At 45.9% G+C, this 27,185-nt stretch overlaps 1 protein-coding gene across 3 annotated transcripts; it reads left to right on the forward strand.

The window, feature by feature from the left end:
* Window positions 1-1,161: 1,161 nt before the first annotated feature.
* GINS2 (GINS complex subunit 2) lies at window positions 1,162-27,147 on the forward strand. Of its 3 annotated transcripts, none has more exons than XR_003791955.1 (6): window positions 1,162-1,349; window positions 1,578-1,692; window positions 19,372-19,471; window positions 22,239-22,365; window positions 22,549-23,001; window positions 26,035-27,147. XR_003791955.1 is itself a non-coding variant. In XM_029211866.1 (5 exons), exons 1-5 carry the CDS (start codon window positions 1,260-1,262, stop codon window positions 22,672-22,674), a joined length of 558 nt encoding a protein of 185 aa, XP_029067699.1. In that variant the 5' UTR covers window positions 1,162-1,259; the 3' UTR covers window positions 22,675-23,743. The 3 variants fall into 3 exon arrangements, 1 of the variants encoding a protein (XP_029067699.1); XR_003791954.1 differs by lacking the exon at window positions 26,035-27,147 and adding an exon at window positions 23,116-23,743; XM_029211866.1 differs by lacking the exon at window positions 26,035-27,147 and having other exon boundaries at window positions 22,549-23,743.
* The last annotated feature ends 38 nt before the right edge of the window (window positions 27,148-27,185 follow it).

Consider the following 27,185-nt stretch of genomic DNA (forward strand, 5'->3'; position numbering starts at 1 on the left):
TAAACAACAAACAACCTTTCCAGGCCATGCGAGTGAGCAGAACTGAAGTATGGCCTTATTTCATCTTCCCGACAACCTGACATGGGGCAGGTTTCAGGGTGGTTAGAGAGGAAAGCATGCCGTTTTCTGGGGTGAGGCAGCTTTCCTGCTGGGATCTAGAACCCTGAAATCCTCCTGTCACATGTTTTTTCTTAGAGCCTAATGATCATGGTGTTGAACTCAACTCCCCCCCTGCCCCCCGCCCCTTCCTGACCCCCCAACCCCACCCCACCCCAGTTTTCTTCTAGCTGCTTCACCTCCCGGGAAGTTTTCTTGGCCTATTATCACCCCATCAAAATCCCTGATTAAAATCAACACTCTGTCCTCACCCAGACCCCTGAATCACAAGTCTGCAGGTGTGTGTGAACATTCGGAATCTCCCAGGGGATGCTGACAGAGGAGGGTCTTAGAACCCCTGTTGTAAAGGTTCACATGAGCCCACGGTATAGAGGGCACCCGGACTGGCCAACAGATGAGCTCATCAATCAATACGTTATTTGCCGCAGTCGGGCAAACTTGCCCCTTCACAAGTCTCACCTGGGGAGTCTGCCAAAGTGCAAATTGTGAGCCAATTCCCCGCGGTTTCCGAATTGGAATATGTGGGTGCAGTGGAGGAATCTGCGGTTTTTTTTTCCTTTGGCCGCACCGCGCTGCTTGTGGGATCTTAGTTCCCCAACCAGGGATCAACCCGGGCCCGAAGCGCGGAGTCCTAACTACTGGACCGCCAGGGAATTCCCAGGAATCTTCATTTTTATAGATATTAACCCCGTGTACAGCGGCCCGGGGCCGCGTCTTTGTAGCCAGGTCAAGCCGTGACATGCATTTACTCCTGGCCCCGAAGCCCACCCGCAGTTTGACTCGCAGTGTTGTTGGGCGGGCGCCCGGGGCAGGTGAAGGGACACGGAAGGCCGTACTAGGTGCAGGTGGGCCGGCGGCGCCAGGCGCGCTGCCCACGGGAGGGGGCGGGGCCTGCCCACGAGAGGGGCGGGGTCCGCTCGCAGCCTCGTTCAGGCTCGCCAATCCGCGGGCTCGTAGCATCCGCGGTCCCCGCCTTCCGCCGCCCCGCGGAGAACGCCGCGTTTCTATAGGCCAGCCGAGGCACTTTCCGGCCAGAGGCTGGGCATTGCTCGGTGGCGGGAAAGCGGCGGCTGCAGCGCGTCTTCCCGGACGCTGAGGGGCCGGAGGCGGCGGCGAGTCCCGGGCTAGCCGCAGGCCCCACCATGGACGCGGCCGAGGTGGAGTTCCTGGCCGAGAAGGAGCTGGTCACCATTATCCCGAACTTCAGTCTGGACAAGATCTACCTCATCGGGGTGAGACCCGCCGGGCCTCCGGCTCTCCCTGGTCGGTTCCCGCTTCCGGGAGGGGGGCTGGGCGGCGGGTCCAGCGCCCACAGGTGTCGTCTGGCGGCGTTCGGGACCCAGCGCGGAGGAGCGGTGGGGCGCGGTGTGGCCGAGAGCGCGCTCGGGCTTCAGCCCGTGGACAGCAGAGGTCCAGCGATGCGGTTTTGAGGGACGGTGTTTGTGTGTGTTTGCTTGCAGGGCGACCTGGGGCCTTTCAACCCCGGCTTACCAGTGCAGGTGCCTCTGTGGCTGGCGATCAACCTGAAACAGAGACAGAAGTGTCGGCTGCTCGCCCCCGAGTGGATGGACCTGGGTGAGGACGTGGAGGGGGAGCGGGGTGTGGTGGTGGTGGGGGCGGGCCGTGGGGGCTGGGGTCGCCCTCCCGCGGGTGGAGGCAAGCGGTCCTTCCAGGGACGCGGCGTCGCTCATCAGGTGAAATCAATGCATGCTTCCCAGCCTCAGCTGCGGGAGGCCGCGGACCACTGTTAGTAATGGTCGTTCGGGGTGTGTGTACAAATTCTAGTTCAGGTTTTGATTTTAAGATATTTCCACAAACTTTATTTTAATTCTAGTTTCATTTTGCAGTATAGTTGATTAACAGTGTTGTGGTAGTTTCAGGTGTTCAGCAAAGTGATTCAGGTACATATGCATGTATCTGTTCTTTTTCAAATTCTTTTCCCACTTTGGTTATTACAGAATAGTGAGCAGAGTCCCCTGTGTTGTACAGTAGGTCCTTATTGATTATCTTTTTTTTCCCTCCCCCCCAGTTATCTGTTTTAAATATCATAGTATGTATATGTCAACCCCAAACTACCAGTTTATCCCTCCTCCTCCACCTTTCCCCTTTGGTCACCGTAAGTTTGTTTTCTAAGTCTGTGAGTCTGTTTACGTTTTGTAAATAAGTTCATTTGTATCATTTTTTTAAGATTCCGCATATAAATGTTATCATGTGTTTGTCTTTCTCTGTCTCACTTACCTCACTTAGTATGATAATCTCCAGGTCCATCCATGTTGCTCCAAGTGGCATCCTTTCTTTCTTTTTTTAATGGCTGAGTAATATTCCATTGTGTACATGTACCACATCTTCTTTATCCATTCTTCCGTCGATGGACATTTAGGTGGCTTCCATGTCTGGGCTATTGTAAACAGGGCTGCAGTGAACATTGGGGTGCATGGATCTTTTCGAATTAAGTTTTGTCCTGGTAGATGCCCGGGAGTGGAATTGCTGGATCATGTGGTAATGCTATTTTTAGTTTTCTGAGGAACCTCCACACTGTTCTCCATAGTGGCTGTATCAATTTACATTCCCACCAGCAGTGCAAGAGGGTTCCCTTTTCTCCACACCGTCTTTATTGTTTAGTATTTATTGTTTGTAGGTTTTTTGATGGTGGCCATTCTGACTGGTGTGAGGTGATACCTCATTGTAGTTTTGATTTGCATTTCTCTCATGATTAGAGATGCTGAGCATCTTCTCATGTGCCTGTGGACGTGTGTATGTTTTCTTTGGAAGAAAGGCTATTTAGGTCTCCTGTCTGGTTTTTGATGGTTTTTTTTTTTTTTTTTTTTGATATTGACCTGCATGAGATCTTTCTAAATTTGGGAGATTAATTTTTTGTTGGTCACATCATTTGCAAATATTTCCTCCCATTCTGTGGGTTGTTTTTTCGTTTTGTATATGGTTTTCTTTGCTGTGCAAAAGCTTTTGAGTTTAAAGAGGTCCCGTTTGTTTATTTTTATTTTTGTTTTTAAGTTTTATTTTATATTGGAGTATAGTTGATTAACAATGTTGTGTTTGGGACTTTGCTGGTGGCGCAGTGGTTAAGAATCCGCCTGCCAGTGCAGGGGACATGGGTTCGAGCCCTGGTCCGGGAAGATCCCACATGCCGCGGAGCATCTAAGCCTGTGTGCCACAACTCCTGAGCCTGCATTCTAGAGCCCACAAGCCACAACTACTGAGCCTGCGGGCCACAACTACTGAAGCCCACGCGCCTAGAGCCCGTGCTCTGCAACAAGAGAAACCACTGCAATGAGAAGCCGGTGCGCAGTTAAGAAAGACCCAACGCAGCCAAATAAATAAATAAACAAAACAAAACAATGTTGTGTTAATTCCAGGTGTACAGAAAAGTGATTCAGTTATACGTATACATGTATCTATTCTTTTTCAAATTCTTCTCCCATTTAGATTACTAGGATATTGAGCAGAGTTCCATGTGCTATACAGTAGGTGCTTGTTGGGTATCTGTTTTAGATATGGTAGTATGTATATGTCAATTCCAAACTCCAAATTTATCCCTTCTCTCTATTTCTCCCCTTTAGTAACCATAAGTTTGTTTTCTAAGTCTGTGAGTCTGTTTCTGTTTTGTAAATAAGTTCATTTCTCTCTTTTTTTAGATTCCTCATATAAGTGATATCATATGATATCTGTCTTTCTCTGTCTGGCTTACTTTGCTTAGTATGTTAATCACCAGGTTCATCCATGTTGCTACAAATGGCATTATTTCATTCTTTTTTTATTTTTTAATTTTTTTAATTGAAGCATAGGTGATTTTTTTTAACATCTTTATTGGAGTAGAATTGTTTTACAATGGTGTGTTACTTTCTGCTGTATAACAAAGTGAATTAGCAATACATATACATATATCCCCATATCTCCTCCCTCTTGCATCTCCCTCCCACCCTCCCTATCCCACCCCTCTAGGTGGTCACAAAGCACCGAGGTAATCTCCCTGTGCTAGCATGGGTGATTTACAATGTTGTGCTAATCTCTGCTGTACAGCAAAGTGACTCACATATGTACACATATATACATTCCTTTTTTTTTCTTTTTTTCCTAAATCAGATCATTTATTTGTGGCAAGACAGACATTTCCACAGTGCATTTTTTCCCATAATAGAAGCTTTAAATATTCCCTTATTTTCCTTAGAAATTTGATTTTTGCTGGAAATGGACTAGATTTTTCAAGATTTTAAAAAAATTTTTTATTTTTATTGAAGTATATTTGCTTTACAGTGTTGTGTCACTGCTGTACAGCAAAGTGACTCATTTATACACATACACTCATTTTTTATATTCTTTTCAATTATGCTTTATCCCAGGATATTGAATATAGTTCACTGTGCTGTATAGTAGGACCTTGCTGTTTATCCATTCTCTATATAATAGTTTACATCTGCTAACCTCAAACTCCGATTTCATCCGTCTCCCCCACCGCCCTCCCCCTTGGCAACCACAAGTATGATCTCTTATGTCTGTGAGTCTGTTTCTGTTTTGTAGGTAGGTTCGTTTGTGCCATATTTTAGATTCCACTTATAACTCATATGGTATTTGTATTTCCCTTTCTGGCTTATTTCATTTAGTATGATAATCTCCAGGTCTATCTGTGTTGCTGCAAATGGCATTATTCCATTCTTCTTAATGGCTGAGTCATACTCCGTTGTGTATATGTACCACATCATCTTCATGCATTCGTATGTTGATGGGCATTTGGGTGGCTGACATGTCTGGGCTATTGTAAGCAGCACTGCAGTGAACGTTGGGGTGCATGTATCCTTTCAAACCGTGGTTTTCTCCAGATATATGCCCAGGAGTGGGATTGCTGGGTCATATGGTGGTTCTATTTTTAGTTTTTTAAGGAACCTCCATACTGTTCTCCATAGTGGTTGTACCAATTTACATTCCCACCAGCAGTGTAGGAGGGTTCCCTTTTCTCCACGCCCTCTCCAGTATTTATGGTTTGTAGAGTTTTTGATGATGGCCATTCCGACTGGTATGAGGTGATATCTCATTGTAGTTTCAATTTGCATTTCTCTAAGAATTAGCGATGTTGAGCCTTTTTTCATGTGCCTGTGGACGTCTATATGTCTTCTTTGGAGGAAAGTGTATTTAGGTCTTTGCCCATTTTTTTATTGGGTTGTTTGTTTTTTCGATATTGAGCTACACGACCTGTTTGTAAATTTTGGAGATTAATCTTTTGTTGGTCACATCGTTTGCAAATACTTTCTCCCATTCTGTGGGTTGTCTTGTCATTTTGCTTATGGTTTCCTTTGCTTGCAGAAGCTTTTGAGTTCAGTGAGGTACCATTTGTTCTTTTTGTTTTAATTTTTTTAAATTTATTTATTATTATTTTTTATTTATTTGTTCTGGCTGTGCCAGGTCTTTGTTGTGGCATACAGGCTTCTAAGTTTTGACATGTGGGCTTCTTAGTTGTGGCCTGCAGGCTTCTTAGTTTTGGCATGCATGTAGGATCTAGTTCCCTGTTCAGGGATCAAACCAGGGTGCCCTGCATTGGGAGCTCAGAGTCTTTCCCACTGGATCACCAGGTAAGTCCCTTTTTGTTTTTTATTTTTAATTTTTATTTTATATTGGAGTATAGTTGGTTAACAATGTTGTGTTATTTTCAGGTGTACGATGAAGTGATTTAGTTATACATGTATGAACTCTTTTTCAAATTCTTTTTTCATTTAGGTTATTAGAGAATGTTAATGAGAGTTCCCTGTGCTGTACAGTAGGTCCTTGTTGGTTATGTATTTTAAATATAGTAGCGTGTACAGTAAGTCCCTACGTATGAACCTTCAAGTTGCGAACTTTCAAAGATGGGAACGTGCGTTCACATGTCCAGTCAAGTCTGTTAGTTCACGAGTCTGGCGTACATTGCCATGTGCGTGCATCCTCTACAAGTGGTTGTGCTTTGGTGTACTTTACCGTATAGAGTACACTAGTACAGTATCTTTATTTCAAGCTCAGGATGTCCAGAAGCAAGAATAAAAGCAGCGGTGATATAGCTAGTACTGCTAAGAAGTGCCAAGCAATAATAGTGGAAACAAAAGTGAAAATAATTGAGAGAGCGGAGCGAGGCGAAAAGATGGCAGACGTCGCTCGTTCTCATAACAAGAATCGTTAACCACCAGCACGATCCTAAAGAAGAAGGACAAGATCGTGGAACATGTGAAGTCTGCTGTGCCGATGATGTTGACAGTAATATCAAAGAAGCGTGGAAAAGTGATGGAGGAGATGCAGAAACTTCTCAGTATGTGGATGACAGATCAGCATCAGTGTCGAGTCCCGCTCAGTTTAATGCTGATTCAAGAGAAAGCCAAAAGCCTTGAAGAGGAAACATGGTGAAGAATCAGAGGGCACATCTTCTAATGCCAGCCACGGCTGGTTTCATCGGTTCAAGGCTGGAGCCAACTTCACAAGGTAAAAGTAAGTGACAAGGCAGCGAGTGCAGATACGATAGCTGCCCGGGAATTTCCTGAAACGCTTTGAGAAATTATTGATGAAGGCGCGTATTTACCCGAGCAGGTTTTTAATCGTGGGTGAGACAGAACTGTACTGGAAGAGGATGTCGGACTGAAGTTACATCAGCAAGGAGGGCAAGTTGATGCCAGGCTATAGAGCAGCAAAGGACAGGCTAACTCTGTTGTTTGGTGGCAATGCTTCTGGTGCTATGAAGCTGAAGCCTCTATTAGTTTATCATTCAGAGAACCCAAGAGCCCTTAAAAACGTAGCCAAGGGCTCTCTTCCTGCTGTGTGAAAGAGTAACCCCAAAGCCTGGGTTATACAGGCCATTTTCCAGGATTGGTTTCTCCACCACTTTATCCCAGAGGTAGAGAAACATTGCTTGGAGAAGGACATCCCGTTCAACATTCTTTTGCTGCTCGACACTGATCCGGGCTACCCCTCATTCATGAATGACTTCCATCCCAACCTCAAAGTAGCGCATCTGCCACTGAATACCATGTCGTTCATCCAACATATGGACCAGGGAGCTATAGCGACTTTCAAGAAATATTATTTACGTCACACTTTAGTCAGGCAGTAAAGGCAAGTGACCAAGCAGGAACAACTTGTGACAGTTTTGGAAGGACTGTAACATCTACACGGCCGTAAAAAAGATTGACTTTTCTTGGCATGACGTTATGGCCGTCACCACGAATGGGGTTTGGAAGAACCTTTGCCCACAGTTTGTTCATGATTTTCTTGGATTTGAGAAGGTGGATGAGGAGTCCAAAGAGGTCTTCAGCAACGTAGTGACCCTCAGCGAGAAGCTGGAGCTAGATCTGCAAGAGGACAACTCCATTGAACTCGTTGCTGTGCAACACGAGGAGCTTACTAATGAAGACCTGAAGGAATTGGAGGCCCAGAGAAAGGACAAAGACAGACAAGAGGAGAAGTAACTGAAGAATCGAAGAGATTCACAACACAGGAAATTGCAAGGGGATTTTCTTTATTTGAGGGGGCACTGTTGGTTTTTGAGGCACAGGACCCTGACACAGAACGGTACACGAAGGTTGCAGCAGCCGATCAGAATGCAATCCAGTGCTACCGTGTCATCTGTGAGGAGATAAGAAGAGCCACTACCAAGACATCACTGGATCGTTTTTTCAAGAGGGTAGATAGAATCGATCCAGCAAAGAACCAGAACCTGTGCCGTGAACGTCAGGCGTGAGTGACGTTGCGGCTCGCCCTCCGTCTCCTGTTGCTGACGGTCCTTCAGCTCTACCATGTCCCACCTCCCCTCCCTCCTCCAGTCAGTAACTCTCCTTGCCTGTTCACTCGATGCCAGCTCTATGCCAGCTGTTGTGTTGTACTTTTCAGGGTACTGCACTGTAAGATTAAAAATGTTTATTTTTTGTGTTTGTTTTTATGTATTATTTGTGTGAAAAGTATTATAAACCAATTACAGTACAGTACTATATAGCCTGTTGTGTTAGTTGGGTACCTTCGCTAACTTTGTTGGACTTGTGAACAAATGGGGCTACGAATGCCCTCGTGGAACGGAACTCGTTTGTATGTGGGAAACTTAACTGTATATGTCAATCCCACACTCCCCGATTCATCCTTCCCCTACATCTTTTTCCTTTGGTAACCGTAAGTTTGTTTTCTAAGTCTCTGCGTCCGTTTCTGTTTTGTAAATAAGTCCATTTGTATATTTTGTTTTAGATTCCGCATAGAAGCCGTATCATATGATATCTGCCTTTCTCTGTGTGGCTTACTTCGCTTAGTCTGATAATGTCCAGGTTTGTCTGTGTTGCTGCAAATGGCATTATATCATTCCTTTTAATGGCTGAGTAATACCCCTTTGTATAGAGTAATACCCCTTTGTATATATGTACCACCTCTTCTTTATCCATTCCTCTGTCAAAGGACATTGAGGTTGCTTCCATGTCCTGGCCATTGTAAGCAGCGCTGCAATGAGCATCGGGTGCGTGTGTCCTTTCGAATCATGTTTTTTTCCCAGATACATGCCCAGAAGTGGGATTCCTGGGTCATATGGTAGCTCTATTGTTAGTTTTTTTAAGGAGCCTCCATACTGTTTTCCATGGTGGCTGTACCAGTTTACATTCCCAACAACAGTGTAGGAAGGTTCCCTTTTCTCCACACCCTCACCAGTATTTGTTGTTTGTAGACTCTTTGGTGATGGCCATTGTGACCAGTGTGAGGTGATATCTCATTGTAGTTTTTTTTTTTTTTTTTTTTGTGGTACGCGGGCCTCTCACTGTTGTGGCCTCTCCCGCTGCGGAGCACAGGCCCCGGATGCGTAGGCTCAGTGGCCATGGCTCACGCGCCTAGCCTCTCCGCGGCATGTGGGATCTTCCTGGACTGGGGCACGAACCCGTGTCCCCTGCATCGGCAGGCGGACTCTCAACCACTGCACCACCAGGGAAGCCCTCACTGTAGTTTTGATTTGCATTTCTCTAATAATTAGCGACGTTGAGCATCTTCTCATGTGCCTGGGGCCATCTGTATGTTTTGACTTTTTTTTTTGGCGGTATGCGGGCCTCTCACTGTTACGGCCTCTCCCGTTGCAGAGCACAGGCTCCGGACGCGCAGGCTCAGTGGCCATGGCTCACGGGCCTAGCCTCTCCGCAGCATGTGGGATCTTCCCGGACTGGAGCATGAACCCGTGTCCCCTGCATCGGCAGGCGGACTCTCAACCGCTGCGCCGCCAGGGAAGCCCTTGCGTCCCTTTTTTGATGGGGTTATTTGTTTATCAAGCAGCATGAGTTGTTTGTAAATTTTGGAGAGTGATCCTTTGTCAGTGGCATCGTTTGCAAGTATTTTCTCCCATTCTGTGGGTTGTCTTCTCGTTTTTATGGTTTCCTTTGCTTGCAGAAGCTTTTGAGTTTAATGAGGTCCCATTTGTTTATTTTTGTTTTAATTTTTCTTTTACTTTGGAGTTTAATTGATTAACAGCGTTGTTATTTTCAGGTGTACAGCAAAGTGATTTAGTTATACATATACATGTCTCTCCTCTTCAAATTCTTTTCCCATTTCGGTTATTACAGAATAGTGAGCAGAGTTCCCTGTGTTACACTGTAGGTCCTGTTGGTTATTTATTTGAAATATAGTAGTGTGTATATGTCAGTCCCATACTCCCAATTTATCCTTCTCCTCCACCTTTCCCCTTTGGTAATTGTAACTTTGTTTTCTAAGTCTATTTTGTTTTAGATTCTGCATATAAGTGATATCATGTGATATTTGTCTTTCTGTGTCTGGCTTACTCCACTTAGTATGATAATCTCCAAGTCCATCTACGTTGCTGCAAATGGAATTATTTTATTTGTTTTTTTAATAGAAGTATCGCTGATGTATAATGTTGTGTGTACAGCAAAGGGATTCGGTGATTCACATACATACATTCTTTTTTAAAATATTCTTTTCCATTATGGTTTATCCCAGGAGGTTGGATGTAGTTCCCAGTGCTAAACAGTAGGACCTTGTTGTTTTTTTTAAAAATAAATTTATTTATTTTTGGCTGCATTGGGTCTTCGTTGCTGCGCACTGGCTTTCTCTGGTAGCAGCGAGCGGGGCTACTCTTCGTTGTGGTGCGCGGGCTTCTCATGGCGGTGGCTTCTCTTGTTGCGCAGCACGGTCTCTAGGTGCACAGGCTTCAGTAGTTGTGGCACGCAGGCTCTAGAGCGCAGGCTCAGTAGTTGTGGCACACGGGCTTAGTTACTCCGTGGCATGTGGGATCTTCCCAGACCAGGGCTCGACCCCGTGTCCCCTGCATTGGCAGGCGGATTCTTAACCACTGCGCCACCAGGGAAGCCCTAGGACCTTGTTTTTTATCTGTTCTAAGTATGATAGTTTGCATCTACCAACCCCAAACTCCCAGTCCATCTGTCTCTCCCTTCACCCGTCCTGTTTGGCAGCCACCAATCTGATCCCTGTGTCTGTGAGTCTGTTTCTGTTTTGTAGATAGGTTCATTTGTGCCATATTTTAGATTCCACGTGTAAGTGATATCACATGGTATTTGTCTTTCTCTTTCTGACAAGTAGTATTTGATTGTATATACGTACCACATCTTCTTTATGAAGATGGACATTTAGGTTTCTTCCATGTCTCAGCTATTGTAAGCAGTGCTACCATGACCACAGCGGTGCATGTATCTTTTTCAGTTATAGTTTTGTCCAGATATATGCCCAGGAGTTGGATTGTTGGATCATATGGTAGCTCTAGTTTTAGTTTCTCAGGAACCTCCATACTGTTCTCCACAGTGGCTGCACCAACTTACATTCCCACCAACAGTGTAGGAGGGTTCTCTTTTCTCCACACTCTCTCCAGCATTTGTTGTTTGTAGACTGTTTAACGATGGCCATTCTGACGGGTGTGAGGTTGTACCTCATGGTAGTTTTGATTTGCATTTCTCTAATAATCAGTGATGTTGGGCATCTTTCCATGTGCCTGTTGGCCATCTCTATGTCTTCTCTGGAGAAGTGTCTGTTTGGGTCTTCTGCCCATTTTTTGATAGGGTTGTTTGCTTTTTTGATAGTGAGTTGCATGAGCTCTTTGTAAATTTTGGAGATTGATTTCATGTCGGTCACATCCTTTGCCAGTATTTTCTCCCATTCTGTAGGTTGTCGTTTCGTTTTGTTTATGGTTTCCTTTGCTGTGAAAAGCTTTTGAGTTTAATGAGGTCCCATTTATTTTTGTTTTGGTTTTAATTTTTATTTTATATTGGGGTTTCGTTGATTAATAATGTTGTGTTAGTTTCAGGTATACAGTATAGTGATTCAGTTTTACATATACATGTATCTACTCTTTCTCAGATTCTTTTCACATTTCGGTTATTACAGGATAGTGAGCAGAGTTCCCTGTGTTATACAGTAGGTCCTTGTTAGTTATTTATTTGAAATACAGTAGTGTGTATATGTCAGTCCCATACTCCCAATTTATCTTTCCCCTCCACTTTTCTCCTTTGGTAACTGTAAGTTTATTTTCTAAGTCTGTGAGCCTGTTTCTGTTTTGTAAATAAGTCAGTTTGCATATTTTGTTTTAGATTCTGCATATCAGCTGTATTGTATGGTATTTGTCTTTCTCTGTCTGGTTTACTTCACTTAGTATGATAATCTCCAGGTCTGTCTGTGTTGCTGCAAGTGGCATTATGTCATTCCTTTTGATGGCTGAGTAATACTCCAGTGTATATATGTACCACATCTTCTTTATCCATTCATCTGTCGGTGAACATTTAGGTTGCTTCCCTGTCTTGGCTATTGTAAGCAGCACTTCAGTGAACGTTGGGGTGCATGTATCCTTTCGAACCGTGGTTTTCTCCAGATATATGACCAGGAGTGGGATTGCTGCATCTTATGGTAGCTCTATTTTTAGTTTTTTAAAGAATGTGCATAGTGTTCTCCATAGTTACTGCACCAATTTACATTCCCACCAACAGCATAGGAGGGTTCCCTTCTCTCCACACCCTCTCCAGTATTTATTGTTTGTAGACTTTTTGATGTTAGCCATTCTGACTGGTGTGAGGTGATACCTCATTGTAGTTTTGATTTGCATTTCTCTTTTAATTAGCGATGTTGAGCATCTTTTCATGTGCCTCTTGGCCCTCTGTATGTCTTCTTTGGAGAAAAGTCTATTTAGGTCTTCCCCATTTTTATATCGGGTTGTTTGGGTTTTTTTGGATATTGAGCTGCATGAGCTCTTTGTAAATTTTGGAGATTAAGCTTTTGTCGGTCACAACGTTTGCAAGTATTTTCTCTCATTCTGTGGGTTGTCTTGTCGTTTTGTTTATGGTTTTGTTTGCTTGCAAGAGCTTTTGAGTTTAATGAGGTCTCATTTGTTTATTTTTGTTTTTATTTCCATTATTTGAGGAGACAGATCAAAAAGATCTCGCTGTGATTTATGTCAGAGTGTTCTGCCTATGTTTCCCTCTAAGAGTTTTTCGTATCCCAGCCTTACACTTAGGTCTTTAATTGTGTTTGAGTTTATCTTTGTGTATGCTGTTAGACAGTGTTCTAGTTTCAGTCTTTTGCATGTAGCTGTCCTGTACACACTGGTACACGGTGCACCAGTGTAGCACCATTTATTTAAGAGAATGTCTTTTCTCCATTGTATAGGTTTGCCTCCTTAGTCGTAGATTAATTGGCCATAAGTTTGTGTGTTTGTTTCTGAGCTTTCTTTGATCTATATTTTTTGTGTTTGCCTGTAGCATACTTTTTTGATTACTGTAGCTTTTTTGTAGTATAGTCTGAAGTCAGGGAGCCTGATTGCTCAAGTTTCGTTTTCTCTTGTCAGGATTCCTTTGGCTCTTCCGCATCTTTTTTGTTTCCATACTCATTTTAAAATGTTTTGTTCTAGTTCTGTGAAAAATCCCACTGTTCATTTGATAGGGATTGCACTGATTCTGTAGATTGACTTGGGCAGTATAGTGATTTTGACAACATTGATCTTCCAGTTGAAGAACATGGTATATCTTTGCATCTGTTTGTATCATCTTGGATTTCTTTCATTAGTGTGTTAAAGTTTTCAGAGTACAGGTCTTTTGTCTCCTTAGGTAGGCTTATTCCTGGGAATTTTATTCTTTTTGATGTGCTGGTAAATGGGATTGTTTCTTTCATTTCTGTTTCTGATCTTTCATTGTTAGTGTATAGAAGCAACAGATTTCTGTGTATGTATTTTGTATCCTGCCACTTTGCTGAATTCATTGATCAGCTCTTGCAGTTTTCTGGTAGCATCTTTAGGATTTTCTTTGTATAGTATCCTGTCATCTTCAAACAGTGACGGTTTTACTTCTTTTCCAATTTGGATTCCTTTTATTTCTTTTTCTTCTCTGACTGCCATGACTAGGACTTCCAAACTATGTTGAATAGAAGTGGAGAGGGTGGACATCCTTGTTTTTTTTGTTTTTGTTTTTTTGTTTTTGAAGATGTTGGGGATAGGAGTTTATTAATTTACTTATTTATTTTTGCTGTGTTGGGTCTTCGTTTCTGGGCAAGGGCTTTCTCTAGTTGTGGCAAGCGGGGGCCACTCTTCATCGCGGTGCGCGGGCCTCTCACTATCGCGGCCTCTCTTGTTACGGAGCACGGGCTCCAGACGCGCAGGCTCAGTAGTTGTGGCTCACGGGCCTAGTTGCTCCGCGGCATGTGGGATCTTCCCAGACCAGGGCTCGACCCCGTGTCCCCTGCATTGGCAGGCGGATTCTTAACCACTGCGCCACCAGGGAAGCCTGATCGTATGGATTTTATTCTTCAGCTGTTGAGGTGGTGTATCACACTGATTGATTTGTGGATATTGAAAAGTCCTTCCAACTTTGGGATAATCCCACTTGATCATGGTGTATGATCCTTTTAGAGTATTGTTCAATTCAGTTTGCCAGTATTTTGTTGAGGATTTTTGCATCTGTTCATCAGTGATATTAGCCTGTAATTTTCTTTTTTTTTATGGTATCTTTGTCTGGTTTTGATATTAAAGTGATGGTGGCCTTATAGAATGAGTTTGGGCGTGTTCTTTCCTTTGCAATTTTTGGGAATAGTTTCAGAAGGATAGGTGTTAAGCTCTTCTTTGAATGTTTGATAGAATTTAGCTGTGAAGCCATCAGGTCCTGGAATTTTGTTTGTTGGGAGTTTTTTAATCACAGTTTCAGTTTTAGTACTTGTGATTTGTCTGTTCATGTTTTCTGTTTCTTCCTGGTTCCGTCTTGGAGGGTTGTACCTTTCTAAGCATTTGTCCGTTTCTTCCAGGTTGTGTCCATTATACTGGCATAGGGTTGCTTGTAGTAGGCTCTTACGGTCCTTTGTATTTCTGTTGTAACTTCTCCTGTTTCATGTGTAATTTTATTTATTTTAGCCCCCTCCGTTTTTTTCTTGACGTGTCTGGCTAAAGATTTATCAATTTTGTTTATCCTTTCAAAAAACCAGCTTTTAGTTTTATTGTTATTTTCTATTTTTTCTTTGTCTCTATTTCATTTATTTCTGCTCTGATATTTATTATTTCAGTGTACTGTCTTTGGGTTTTGTTTTTTTCTTCTTTCTCTAGTTGCTTTAGGTCTAAGGTTAGGTTGTTTATTTGAGATTTTTCTTGTTTTCTGAGGTAAGATTGTATTGCTATACACTTCCCTCTTAGAACTGCTTTTTCTGTATCCTGTACATTTTGGATGGTCATGATTTTGTTTTCATTTGTCTCTAGGTATTTTTTAATTTCCTCTTTGGTTTCATCAGTGATCCATTGGTTGTTTAGTAACATATTGTTTAGCCTCCACATATTTGTGTTTTCACAGTTTTTTTCTTCTAGCTGATTCTAATCTCATAGTGTTGTGGTCGGAGAAGATGCCTGATATGATTTCAGTTTTCTTAAATTTACTGAGCCTTGCTTTGTAGCCTAGCATGTGATCAATCCTGGAGAATGTTCCATGTGCACTGGAAAAGAATGTGTATTCTGTGGCTTTTGTGTGGAATGCTCTGTAAATATCAATTAAGTCCATCTGGTCTAATTTGTCATTTAAGGCTCGTGTTTCCTTATTGATCTTCTGTCTGTGATGAAAGTGGGGTGTTAAATCCCCCTACTATTATTGTGTTACTGTCAATTTCTCCCTTTATGGATGTTAGTATCTGCCTTATATATTGAGGTGCTCCTATGTTGGGTGCATGTACATTTACAATTGTTATATCTTCTTCTTTCATTGATCCTTTGATCATTATGTAGTGTCCTTCTTTGTCTCTTGTAACAGTCTTTATTTTAAAGTCTAGGGACATCCTTGGTGGTGCAGCGGTTAAGAATCCACCTGCCAGTGCAGGGGACACAGGTTTGAGCCCTGATCCGGGAAGATCCCACATGCCACAGAGCAACTAAGCCCATGCGCCACAACTACTGAGCCTGCCCTCTAGAACCTGCAAGCCATGACTACTGAGCCCGTGTGCCTAGAGCCCATGCTCCACAACAAGAGAAGCCACTGCAATGAGAAGACCGTGCCGCACAATGAAGAGCAGCCCCCGCTCGCCGCAACTAGAGAAAGCCTGCGTGCAGCAACGAAGACCCAATGCAGCCAAAGATAAATAAATAAAAGTAAATATATCAAAAAAAATTTTTTTTTGAACCCATAGACCAGCATGAGGAGCAGAGTCGTTACCTTACATTAGAGAGAATGCATGACAATAAGGCATCGTCCATCCAAGGCAATATTGTTTTTGGCCACCTAAGTGGATGAGGTTGTGACACAGGGTGCAAACATAGATGAACCTTTATTTATCATTTATATTTTTGGCTGCGTTGGGTCTTCATTGCTGCACGCGTGGGCTTTCTCTAGTTATGGTGAGCGGGGGCTACTCTTCGTTGTGGTGCGTGGGCTTCTCATTGCAGTGGCTCCTCTTGTTGCAGAGCACGGGCTCTAGGCACGACGGCCTCACAGGCCTCTAGAGCGGAGGCTCAGTAGTTGTGGCGCACGGGCTTAGTTGCTCCGTGGCATGTGGGATCTTCCCAGACCAGGGCTCAAACCCGTGTCTCCTGCATTGGCAGGCAGATTCTTGACCACTGCGCCACCAGGGAAGTCCCGATGAACCTGTAAAATGTTACATTAAGAGGGAGAAGAACCAGACACAAAGACCAACTATTGTATTCTTCTATTTATGTGAATTGTTCAGAGCAGGCAGATCCACAGAGACAGAGAAGATTAGTGGTTGCCTAAGGATGAGGGTTTGAGCAGGTGATGGAACCATTATGGGGATCCTTTTGGGGTGATGAAAATGTTCTGAGGTTGATTGAGGTGATGGGTGCGCAACTCTGTGAATATACTGGAAAACCATTGAATGGGCGAATGGCGTGGTGTGTTGATTATGCCTCAGTAAAGCTGTTGGCAAAAAACCGAGAAGAAAATACCGCATCAAAGAGGCACACGGTCTTCCTCCTGAACCGTTGCAGTCTTTTTCTCATCTCGGAGCTGTGAATGGCTCATTACTAGTAAAGAATGAATGTCACATTTATTTGGGGTCGGGGTTGGGGGGCATATGAAATTTGAAAAGCCTCTGAGAGATTTTGATTATCCCCTTCCCTTTGGAAATCACCCGGGGGTACCTGCCTCCTAGAAGCTAGGACACTTGGAGCCAGGTGCACTCAAATACAGTTTAAGAAAGATTGCTCGCGTGTTTTGTCTTTACTTCCTGTCCCAAAGGGGTGTGTGAATCTGGTGGTCCTGAAACATGACAGGAAACTCCAGTCCCTTCTGCTCTGAAGGGCGTTTTATTAAGCAGGGACCTCCCCGCCCGCCCACCAGGCCCTGGTTCTGTTGGCACTGCATCCCTTTCTGTCACTTTTGGCCTATTCTAACCCAGGTGATAGAGGGCAAGAGCCTGTGTCGTGGGAGGGCCAGAGTCAGAGAGGAGGTGCGGAGACAGTCCGCCTGAGGCCTCTCGTACGCCTGGGCAGTCGTGCGGTGACGAGGCGTGGAAATCACTAGTCAGCCCGTGGGTCCTGCCCAGGAGCCAGCTGCTGCTCCTGCCCCTGTAGATTGGGTCCACCTGTTCTTGGACGGCATGGGAATGGAATCGTCTGGCATGTCAGTTTTCTTCTGACTTCTCTTATTCACCACAGTGTCTTTGAGATTCGCCCTTGTTGTTGCACGTGTCATTACGTCATGCTGTTATCGCTGTTACCGCTGAGTAGTGTTTCCTCCGTTGCGTGAGGATTCCGCAGCTTGATCCCCCATCCTTCTGTTGGTGCATATTTGCGTCGTTTCCCATTTTAGGCTACTGTGAAGAAGGCTGTTTTGAGCAGTCGTGTCTAAGTCTTTTTGCGGGTATGTATTTTTATTTCTCTCGGGTAAATAAACACCTAGAGTCGTGGAACTGGCAGCTCGTAGGGCAGACTGTGCTTCGCTCTGTTAGAAGCTGCCCAGGACCCCTGCAGAGTGGTTGAGCCACTCCTGTAACCCCAGCAGAAACGTATGAGCTCCTGTTGTTGCACTCCGGGCCGTCACTGGGTATGGTTGGTCTTTTTGATTCGTTGCAGGGTTTGAACAGAGGTGTTTCATACTCTGATTTAGATGTGGAAAAGAAAGAGACTCAGTCTGCGGTGTGGAGATGAGTGTGGGGAGGGGGCGGTAGGGGCTTAGCCCGGCAAGAGCTCAGGGTGGCTTGCCCAGTGAGTTGATGGAAGCAGGCAGATGTGGTTGGCATCTAGGCGTATTTTGAAGAAAAGGGTCAGCAGGATTTGCTGGAGGACAGACCATGGGATCAAAGAGAGGAGGTAAGGGTGCCCACTGGGGTTGCTGGTGGGGCTGCCCTTTCCTGAGACCGGGCACATCGCAGGGACAGTGTGGACCAGGGTGGGAGCCGGGAGGGGGTTTGAACATGCGACACTGGAGGTGCCTGTTAGACATCCGAGTGGCAATATTGTGGGCAGTGGGGCATCTGAGTCAGGAGGTCAGGGGAGGGGCTGAGCTGGGATTCTAGGTGTGGAAGGTGTCATGAGAGCATAGGTGGCGTTTAAATGAAGTGGGATGAGAACACGTGGGATATGGGTGTAGGCGGTGGAGAAGGGGTGAGGGAAGGAGCTCTGTCCTCCAGTGTGTTGAGGTCAGGAAGGCCTGGAGGAGTCGGGGAGATGAGAGGAGAACTTGGGGAGAGTGGTATCCCAGAAGCCAAGTGATAAACACACCCCAGGGACTGGCCCTTGTCAGACGTGACGAGGCCTGAGATGTGGCCGTTGGGTTTGGCTGAGCAGAGGTGGTGGCCTCGGTGAGCCGTGTCAGAGGGTGGGATAGTCGCCCACCCGAACAGTTAATGCCGATGTCAGGGAACTCTTGAAGTTTTGTTGTGAAGGGCATGAGAAATGGATTGGTAGCTGGAGAAGGATTTGGTGTCAGGGGAGGGTTTTCTTTTTAAGCTGGAAGATGTTGCATCGAGTTTGATGGACGGCTCCGATAGCGAGGGCAAGAGGGATCACTCAGGAGTGGGGACAGATGCCGAAGAGGTGTTCCGTGCAGGTGAGAGAAGGTCCAGCGCGCCCCTTAGAAGGATGCGGTGGCGGTAGTGTGCGGAGCCCTGCAAGGTGTTGGGGAGAAAGCGTGGAGAGGGCGGGCAGGATGGAAAGTGAGAGGGTGTCTGGAGCAGGGGAGTGTAAGGATTGCAGGGTAGCACCGAGGGCCCCTGGAGGTGCGTGGCCGGTCATTTCAAATGAGGCCCCACTGCAGAGTTCTGTCTGCGTGTCCTTTCGCCATAGCGTGCAGTGGCGGGTTCAGGACTCGGGTTTTCTCAGGCCGGGAGGAAGGACAGAAGGGGAGAGGGGTGAGGCGTGTGGAGATTGTTCCTGTGGATGGAATTGGACTCAGCAGTTTGATTCCAGTCGTGGGGCGCTCAGCTCTGTATTAGTTGTAAGTTGTCTTGCTGTCTGCTGAACAGCGTTTAATATAAAGTAAATTTTTCCGGTCACTGGTTACTGTCATCACTGCTTGCATCAAAGGTAGAATACTTCACTCTTTACCTAAGAAAAGAACTTTAGACTCTGACATACTGTTTTCAGTCATATATTCTGCAGGCCCAGCAATAACAATAACCCAAATCTACCACCTTCTCTAAGAGAAGTGCTTGAGGAAATCGGCCCAGTGATGTCTAGTTACTGATACGTTATTTCAAAAAGTGGGGTTTTTTTTTAATGTACTTTTTAGTTGATTGAGTAGGTAATATAGGTACTTGGTAAATTTGGAAGGTTTTAAAACTATATTTTGCTCATGGTCATGGTAAAATGTACACACTTCTAAATTTCAGAAAAGTTGGAGGAGATTCGGGATCATGAACGAAAGGAAGAAACTTTTACCCCTATGCCCAGCCTTTACTACATGGAGCTCACCAAACTCCTGTTAAATCAGTAAGTACCTCTCACTTCTTCGAACCCACATGTACGATGGAACCCCCAGTTCCCAGCCCACCTCCTTTCGTGTTCCACACTCATTACCGAGGGAAGTGGTAGCTTTGGCCCCCAGGTCCTCAGTCAGTAGTCTGGGAGTCGTTTGTGGGCACGCACACACTGGCCGGGCTCTGTCTCCCCCTGTTTCTCTTTTTTCCCTTTCTCCACCCTTCCCTCTCCTGGTGAATCCCGTGGTTCTTTCCATTCTGCGTCCTACCCGTCACTTGATATTGGACTCTAGTATCAGCGTATCATCTCCATCAGTAGCCTTTTTCTTAACTGCAAATGTTTTATGAGTCGAGCTGCACCCCTTTTCTCCTTTGGGCCTGTGCATCTGCGTTCTTGTATCTCTTGCACAGGAAAGGGCCAGGGGTCGCATTTTCCTTCGACCCTGGGCTAGAAGGCAGGTCCACTGGGGCAAAACTGTTTCCCCTCATCCAGTTCAGGCTCCCCATGGGCTTCTAATTCATTCTCCGCCTTGCAGCCAGAGCGGCCTTGCAAAGATACAGCTGCCACGTGAGTCCCCTGCTCCTCGGAGCCTCTCTAGGGTCTGAAGTCCTGATCGTGGTATTCGAAGCACCGCGTGGCCTGGTTCCCTTCTCCCGTCTCGCACCACTCTTGGCAGTCCTTCCCTCCGATTCTCTAGGGTGCAGGCTCACGTTGGCCTCCTTCACTTCTTCACACATGCCCAGGTCCTCAGAGTGCACAGGCACACACGTGTGTGTGTGTGTACACCGTCCTTCTGCCCAGTGAGTCCACCTGTTCCCTGCTCCCTCCTCGGGTTTAGCATAGCAGGTCCTCCCTCCCAGGTTACGTGTACCATTCCTCGTGGCAGCTCTGCACTCCTCTATAGCACTTGTCAGGTGTAATGCTCTAACTGCTGTGCCTGTGCTCTTCCCCACCCCCGCCCCCAGGTCTCATGGGCAGGGACTGTCTCGCCTGCCCCCGCACAGTGCCTGGTACTCACATGTTTGTGGAATGAATGAATGCATCAGTGCAGGGGGCAGGCAAGTGTGGCTACTTAGAATGTAATTTGCACAATGTCAAGCTTTTGAAGCCCTGAGCACCTTTTCATTGATGGATTCAAGAGCAGAACCAGAACCAAAGTTGGAAGCTCCCTACTGCCTCCCAAAGAGCAGCAGGGGCTGGGGGCCCACCTGTGGAATTCAAGTGAAAATCTGCACAACATGGACTTGTCCTTGAGTTGACATGTGGCTGCAGTTGTGTAGTTCACAACATTCTCAGCATTCAACATGCTAAGCGTCCCACCAGGTAGTGGACATGGTCATGTAGGCTTGAGTTCCAGTTTCGAGGGGAGGAGATGCGACCCTGTTGACAGATGTGGTGTAACCCTGCAGTGTGTGCTAATGCTGTTCAGAGTATGTCGGGGTGCGACCCTCATGCCTGGTGCTGCCAGAGAAGGGATCCCTGGCTTGGAGGCTGAGGGGAAATTTACTAGGGGAGAGGGCAGTGTAGGTCGAAGGACAGAAGGTGAAAGGGCCTGGATTTGTGGAGCAGGGCTGTTGGGACCTGCATGGACTGAGTGAGGGCAGGGCGGTGGATGCGGCGTCCCCAGGAGGGTGTTCGGGCAGGCGGGCGTCATCCGGAGGATATGAGAGGGCTGCTATCGTAGGGGAGTGTGACCTCAGAAGGGAGAATATGGGAGCAGAGGGGAGGCCGGTTCATCTTCAGTTTTTGAAGTTCAGTGTGTTACGTACGCAGTTCCTATCGAAACCCTTGTTTTATAATTCCTTAGAGCCATGCATTCAGTGAAGGGACCTCGGTCCTGCAGTGCAGTTCACGAGGAGCTGGGGTCCTTTGTTCTTTAACCTGCTGTTCAGAGCATAAGATCCAAATGTTTGGGTCTTAAAATCTACTATATCAGTTGTATACTACTGATTCTCCATCTACTCATCTTGAGCTAATTTTAGCCTGTGGAGAGAGCCTTGCCAGCTTATCCTAGGATGCCTGGTGATGAGTGATGCTGGCTTTTGCTTTTGTCTTCTAGTTTGTCTCTTCCTTCAAAGGTTAGTTTAGTTTAAAAATGTGTCACACAGGAAGGCTCTCAGTGCGGCCCCGCTGACTCCAGTCAAACTGTTACCTCGAATTTGCTGTGTATACGTGTGCTGTTGATGCTGATTTGCGATTTTTTCTGTGACTTTTGCAAATGTATCTTTGTCTTCTCTGTAGAGTGGGACAGTCCCTATCCTTCAGGGATTTTGTGAGGATAGAAATGCCTGGCACAGAGCCTTCGTCTTCTTTCCCTAGTGGGTTGTAGCCCTTGGATAACAGATGGGGTATTAGCATTAGAGGTCATGACCGCTGAGCCAGCCTTTGAAAGAAATTCATTCTCGATGGAAATTCTGTAGCATTGGACACTCAGTTATCCTGAGTCAGGGGAGGACCGACTCAGAGCTGCTTCTCCAAGATCTCATTTTTTTGGGTGAATAACAGAAGTCCTTGTACCACAGCTTGCCCAGGGACAGGTAACATGAGCACAGATAACTCGGTGAGGATCACGGCTGAATTTTCTTGGCACCAAGCTTAACCGCTAGAAATCCTTACATTTTAAAAAACTGAAAAAGTGAAACCAATTTTGAGTCTAGAATAGCTTGTACATTTTTGCCTAAATCCAAGCAGCATGTACACAAGCCACTTCTACCTGGACGTTGCCTTAGTTCACTGAGTGCTTCCTTATGCGACTTATTTCACCTTTTGCTTCCTTTAGTGCTTCAGACAACATCCCGAAAGCAGATGAGATCCGGACCCTGATCAAGGACGTGTGGGACACTCGCACAGCCAAGCTCCGGGTGTCTGCTGACAGCTTCGTGAGACAGCAGGAGGCACACGCCAAGGTGGGCATGCGGTGGGCCGCCCACGGCATCTTGTCTGCTTAGGGCATCGCGGGAAGGGATAACTAGCCATGCGGGGCTTTCAGAAAATTATTACTCATTGGTTCCTTATTTTTATCCAGTAGATTTAACCTTTCGTGAAATCAAAGACTCAACCAACCCGGTCTGTTTGCCCTTGTGTTTTAGCTGGATAACTTGACCTTGATGGAGATCAACACCAGTGGGGCTTTCCTCACACAAGCGCTCAATCACATGTACAAACTCCGCACGAACCTGCAACCTTCTGACAGCTCCCAGTCTCAGGACTTGTAGGCAGAGACTGGTTTGTAGAGGCCCGTGTCTGCCAGCAGGAGGCTCACTGGGTGGCCTGAGTGCTTGAGACGTGACAGAGGTACTCACATTTCCAGAGTTCTAGAACTACTTCTGAATGTATGCAAAAAACCGCAGTGAAGCAAGGGATGGGTTCATAACCTTCTTGGCAAGCAACAGGCTTGTGCTTAGTCCTCAAGACATTCTGTAACTCCACGTCTGTATCTGGAAGCCAGCTGTCCTTTCATGGGGAAATGAGAAAAGCATTGGCAGAACGAATGATTTCCCTAGCAGAGCTCTGGGTCTCCTGCACGGGACTGTCGTGTGCAGGTGAGTGTTCGGTGCCGTCCGGTGTTGCTTTTAAGATGGAGATGTAGCAGGATGGTAACGTGGCCGCGGCCATTTTTCTCCCTTCTTCATCCTCATCTCTGGGGCTCAATCTAGTCTGCTACAGAGGCTCTTCACACGGAGGAGGACAGGAGATGAGTGGCGACTGACAGCAACCCATATTTATCATCTAAGCCCTGATACACAATAAAGATGGAATCAACCCACATCTCTGTTGGGTTTTTTTCCTGCATAACTGCCACGCAAAGGAGCAGGCCAAGTGGCTAGAATGATCTGATGGACCAAACTTGAGAGGTTTAGCAGGCAACTGTCAACTTCCGACCGACACTCTGCGTATCTCTGGTTCTCTTGGCTGTTTCTGGGTAAGGCCCTAAAGGGTTGCTTATCAGCAAGAGGAAACTCGGGAGAAAATGAATTCCATGTTATCGAGTGTGTGAGTGAAGCTGAAGACACGACCCCAGGGGGAAAAGTGGGGCTTATTATGTGGTGCTTGATGAACTGAGGGGAAGACAGTTCTAGGCAGCAGTGGCTCAGGTAACGGTATTGGTTTTTTTCCCTAGGAGGAAAAGTTTAAGCGCTAGCATTGCTCAGTCCCTTACAGAAAAGTACATTACCGCGGGGGGGAGATCGTCTCGCCGTGTAACGAGTAGGTTCGGTAACCAGCTGGTTTCCAACGCTAGCGCCGTCAGTCAAAAGCAGTCCCATGCCATCTCGAGGGTTATGAAGGAAGGGTACATGTGCATGATCAGCTGGGCCTAAAGAATATCTGGTGTTTTTACCCGTCAGTGTTTAAAGTACAAACTTACTTCAGGTTGCTCAGCAGCTATTGTTTAAGCACCGAAGGGCCGCACATGGAGGGATGAGGACCCAGACCTGGTCTCCATCACTTAAGAGATGACAGGACTTGTCTTTTCATCTCTCTCTTATGCAGAATCCTTCAGAGTTAATCTGGGGAATGTTCTAGAATGAAACCACATGTTGCTGTGGCAGTTTAGGAGTCCTGTGTATCTCAGATTTCACCCCCGAATCCCCTTCTCTTAAAACCTGGCTGAGGCGCAGTCGAATGTGTCTTCACACTTTACCTTAAAGCTGTGTAACTGTTGAGCTCTCATTTTTATTTTTTGGCCTTATTATAACATAGAAAAGATTTTTCTCTTAAGATGATTTAGGAAGATTTTATTTTTTGGATGTTGTCAGAAATTACAGCAATATATTCATAAATACCTAATTACTACATTCAACAAATAATATTACAATACAGTTAATTCAAACAAGTACACTTAGAACAGGTTTAATTTCACAGCATCTAAACTGCCCCCCAGAGTGACCGAGGCACTGTTCCTCCTCCTTCCATGTACTGGTTGACTGTTCTAGCAGTTAAGCATAGGTACATACAGAGTAACACGACTGATGGATGAGCACGGTCTTCCTCGGGTCAAGGTGGAGTGAAGGAGCTAAGGTTAAGCGCTGGATCAGAAAGTTGGGGACAGGCTACTGCAGTAGTAAAGTTGATACTGTGGTTACTTGGAAGAGGACAGGGCTGCTGCGAAGTGGCTAATCCACGCTGTACGATGAACAGCATCGCGGTGCTGACTATCTCCATCTGGTGGCAGGTCCCTGGAACTTGCTACGCTTTAAGCCGTGGCCCAGAGGGAAAGGGGGGTTATGCAGTCTAATTTTGGAGATGTGACAGCATTGTGAGCTACTTGACGAAACACCATCCCACATACAAACTTAAGACTTCCTGTTAGAATACTTTAATGCTTCGCTACTTTGCTGAAGGTGTCGGCTCCTTTTAATATTCTTTGAGTTTCCCTGAGGGTGTATAATCTATGAGCATGTTAATGCCAATTAAGTGTTTTGTTTCCATTAGAATATAGACTACACTGTTGAAGAGCCTATCTTGGTCACTTATCTGAGATAATGGATTAAGATTATATTTCACATCAGTTTGGCTTGTTTCTACATGTGGCGCCAAGTTTGGGGGAAAGCTCTGGGTTGTTGCTAATGATCTGACTGAATGCAGAACCACACGACTCACTTTTGGAAGGGACCCCATCCCGCACAGGTTTAGCGAAACCCCCTTCAGAGGGCAGACGGCAGCCGTCTCTCCCAGGTGCCGTGGGAAGACACAGGTCGTGAAGGACTGTTCACAAAAGTACTGACACAGAAGTTGCATGATCGGTTCTAGAGCACATGTGGTGCACTTCTGAACTCTGTCTTTCAAACTCAGTGTGAAACAGCTGAACGAAAAGCTTCAGGGATTCCATACTTCTCTGTCAGTTTTTAAGCCCAAACTGAAGAGGCTCTGATGCTACCATGCTCTTTCAGAATAAGTGTTTTCAGATTATAAAACTAATTACTAAATGGAACAAAAAACCCCCCAAGATTGGGTACTATGTCTCAGCGGTGCAGAGACATAGTACCCAATCTTTTGTTTTCAAAAGACACTTTGTTTCCTTTTTCTTATTCATGTTGCCTTATGGGTTTGTATTTATATTCTGATTGTCCTATTACTTCTTGAGCCTTAGAATATTGAGAGACCCTCACAGGTCGGTGGGAGTATGGGGAAGCAGAGTGATGGAGCAGCTCAGAGGCGGGGCAGGGGGGAGGCAGGCAGTTCTAGCTCAGTGACACAGCTGCACCCCTGGGCAGGCGTCCCTTTAACCTGTGTGCCGCGTCCTCCTCCCCAAAAGCAAAACAGCCGCAGACACAGGCGCTCCCCTCAGGTGGTAACAGGATGGGGCTGTGCACGTTATCAGATCTACTCATCCCTTTGCTTTTTGGCCAGGACCCCTACCAGAGCCGAGGAGCAAAGGCATCCAGACATTTTCTACTACGGAGTTAGGAGGACTGGGGGGAAGCGTTAAGATGTAGTAACCCTTAGGCCTTCAGAGCCAGCAAGCAGATTTTAGGTAGAGAAATTCAGTGACGTTTTGCCCTGATCGTTGGCAGTGGGGCTCCCTCTGAACACCTGTTGCCACCTGTGGCACATGGCGCTCTGTGTCTTTGCAGGGGAGGAGGCCCCCGGAAGAGCCCTTAGTTCTCGTCAAGTCGTTTCTGTAGAGAGAAAAGCACTTGCTGACTGCTGCTAATACTGGCGGCACTTTTCGTCTGAGTTTGCTAATAACTGGAAGATTCTTGGCAGATATACAAAGCAGACTGTGTGGGAACAGATAAAGTGACACAACGCCATCTGCCAGCAAGCTGTTCCGCGCAGCTAAGGTCTGGGGCCGAGGGCATGGCCACTGATCGCAGTGAGTAGCCTTCCTGAAGGTCAGCCAGCCCTTCCCCTGGCCCGGGGCGTGATGCTCGGGTCCCCTTGCCCTCCCCCGGGCAGACCAACAACCACTGGCTGCTTTGGCCTCTGGTTCAGGCCCACTTGGGCAAGAGATGCCTTCCTGATCTAGATTTCACGCTGCCTGAACCTGCCTCATCCCCGTTCCTAGCCGCTCCTGTGGTTGGCACAGTAGTTCAGTCCAAGAAGAGAAGTTCTGCGCAGACACTGTTCACCCTACTTTCAGGCTGGTACAAAGCTTTGCATCTAAATAAATAAACCCTATACAGTTTCTACTTTGCACCTGCGCAGACTGCCGTAAGACACCTCAGCATCCTGTCCCAGCAGCCGCTCCCTTCCTCAAAGGCTCTGAACGAACGAAGCCCATGTGCGCCTGCGTGCGTGAAGGTGCACACACAGCGTCCACCTGGCTCCCACTGGAGCCCGCCCCTCCTCGCTTCATAGCATGGGCTGTGGTGAACTGGCTGCTGTCCGGAGCAGGGGCGGGGCGCAAGAGGAAGTGAGACGTAACCATGGCTTTCTACATCATCACTCTGGTGCAACTCAAAAATGAAGTGATCGCATAGGTGCCAGTGGTAAGCTCTTTACTTTTCTTCTTCTTTAATTTTTTTTAAAAACACTTCAATATCTTAATGTCCTGACCAGCAGCAGTACAAACACTAAAAAGCAAGATTTTTTTTTTTTTTTTGCCCAGAAAAACAAAACAAACAAAACCCCCAAACAAGAAAACAAACAACAAAAATCCCTCCAAACCACATATTAAAAATGGCAGGCTTTTTTATAACAATAATTAAAGTAATAAAAACATACAAAACTTTGTTTTTTTAATATATATACACAGTACAAGGCTGAAGCACCTTTGACTTTC

The sequence above is a fragment of the Monodon monoceros genome, unplaced genomic scaffold (genome assembly GCF_005190385.1).
Source record: "Monodon monoceros isolate NGI ecotype Baffin Bay Population unplaced genomic scaffold, NGI_Narwhal_1 Super_Scaffold_10, whole genome shotgun sequence".
In the NCBI taxonomy this organism is placed as follows: Eukaryota; Metazoa; Chordata; class Mammalia; order Artiodactyla; family Monodontidae; genus Monodon; species Monodon monoceros.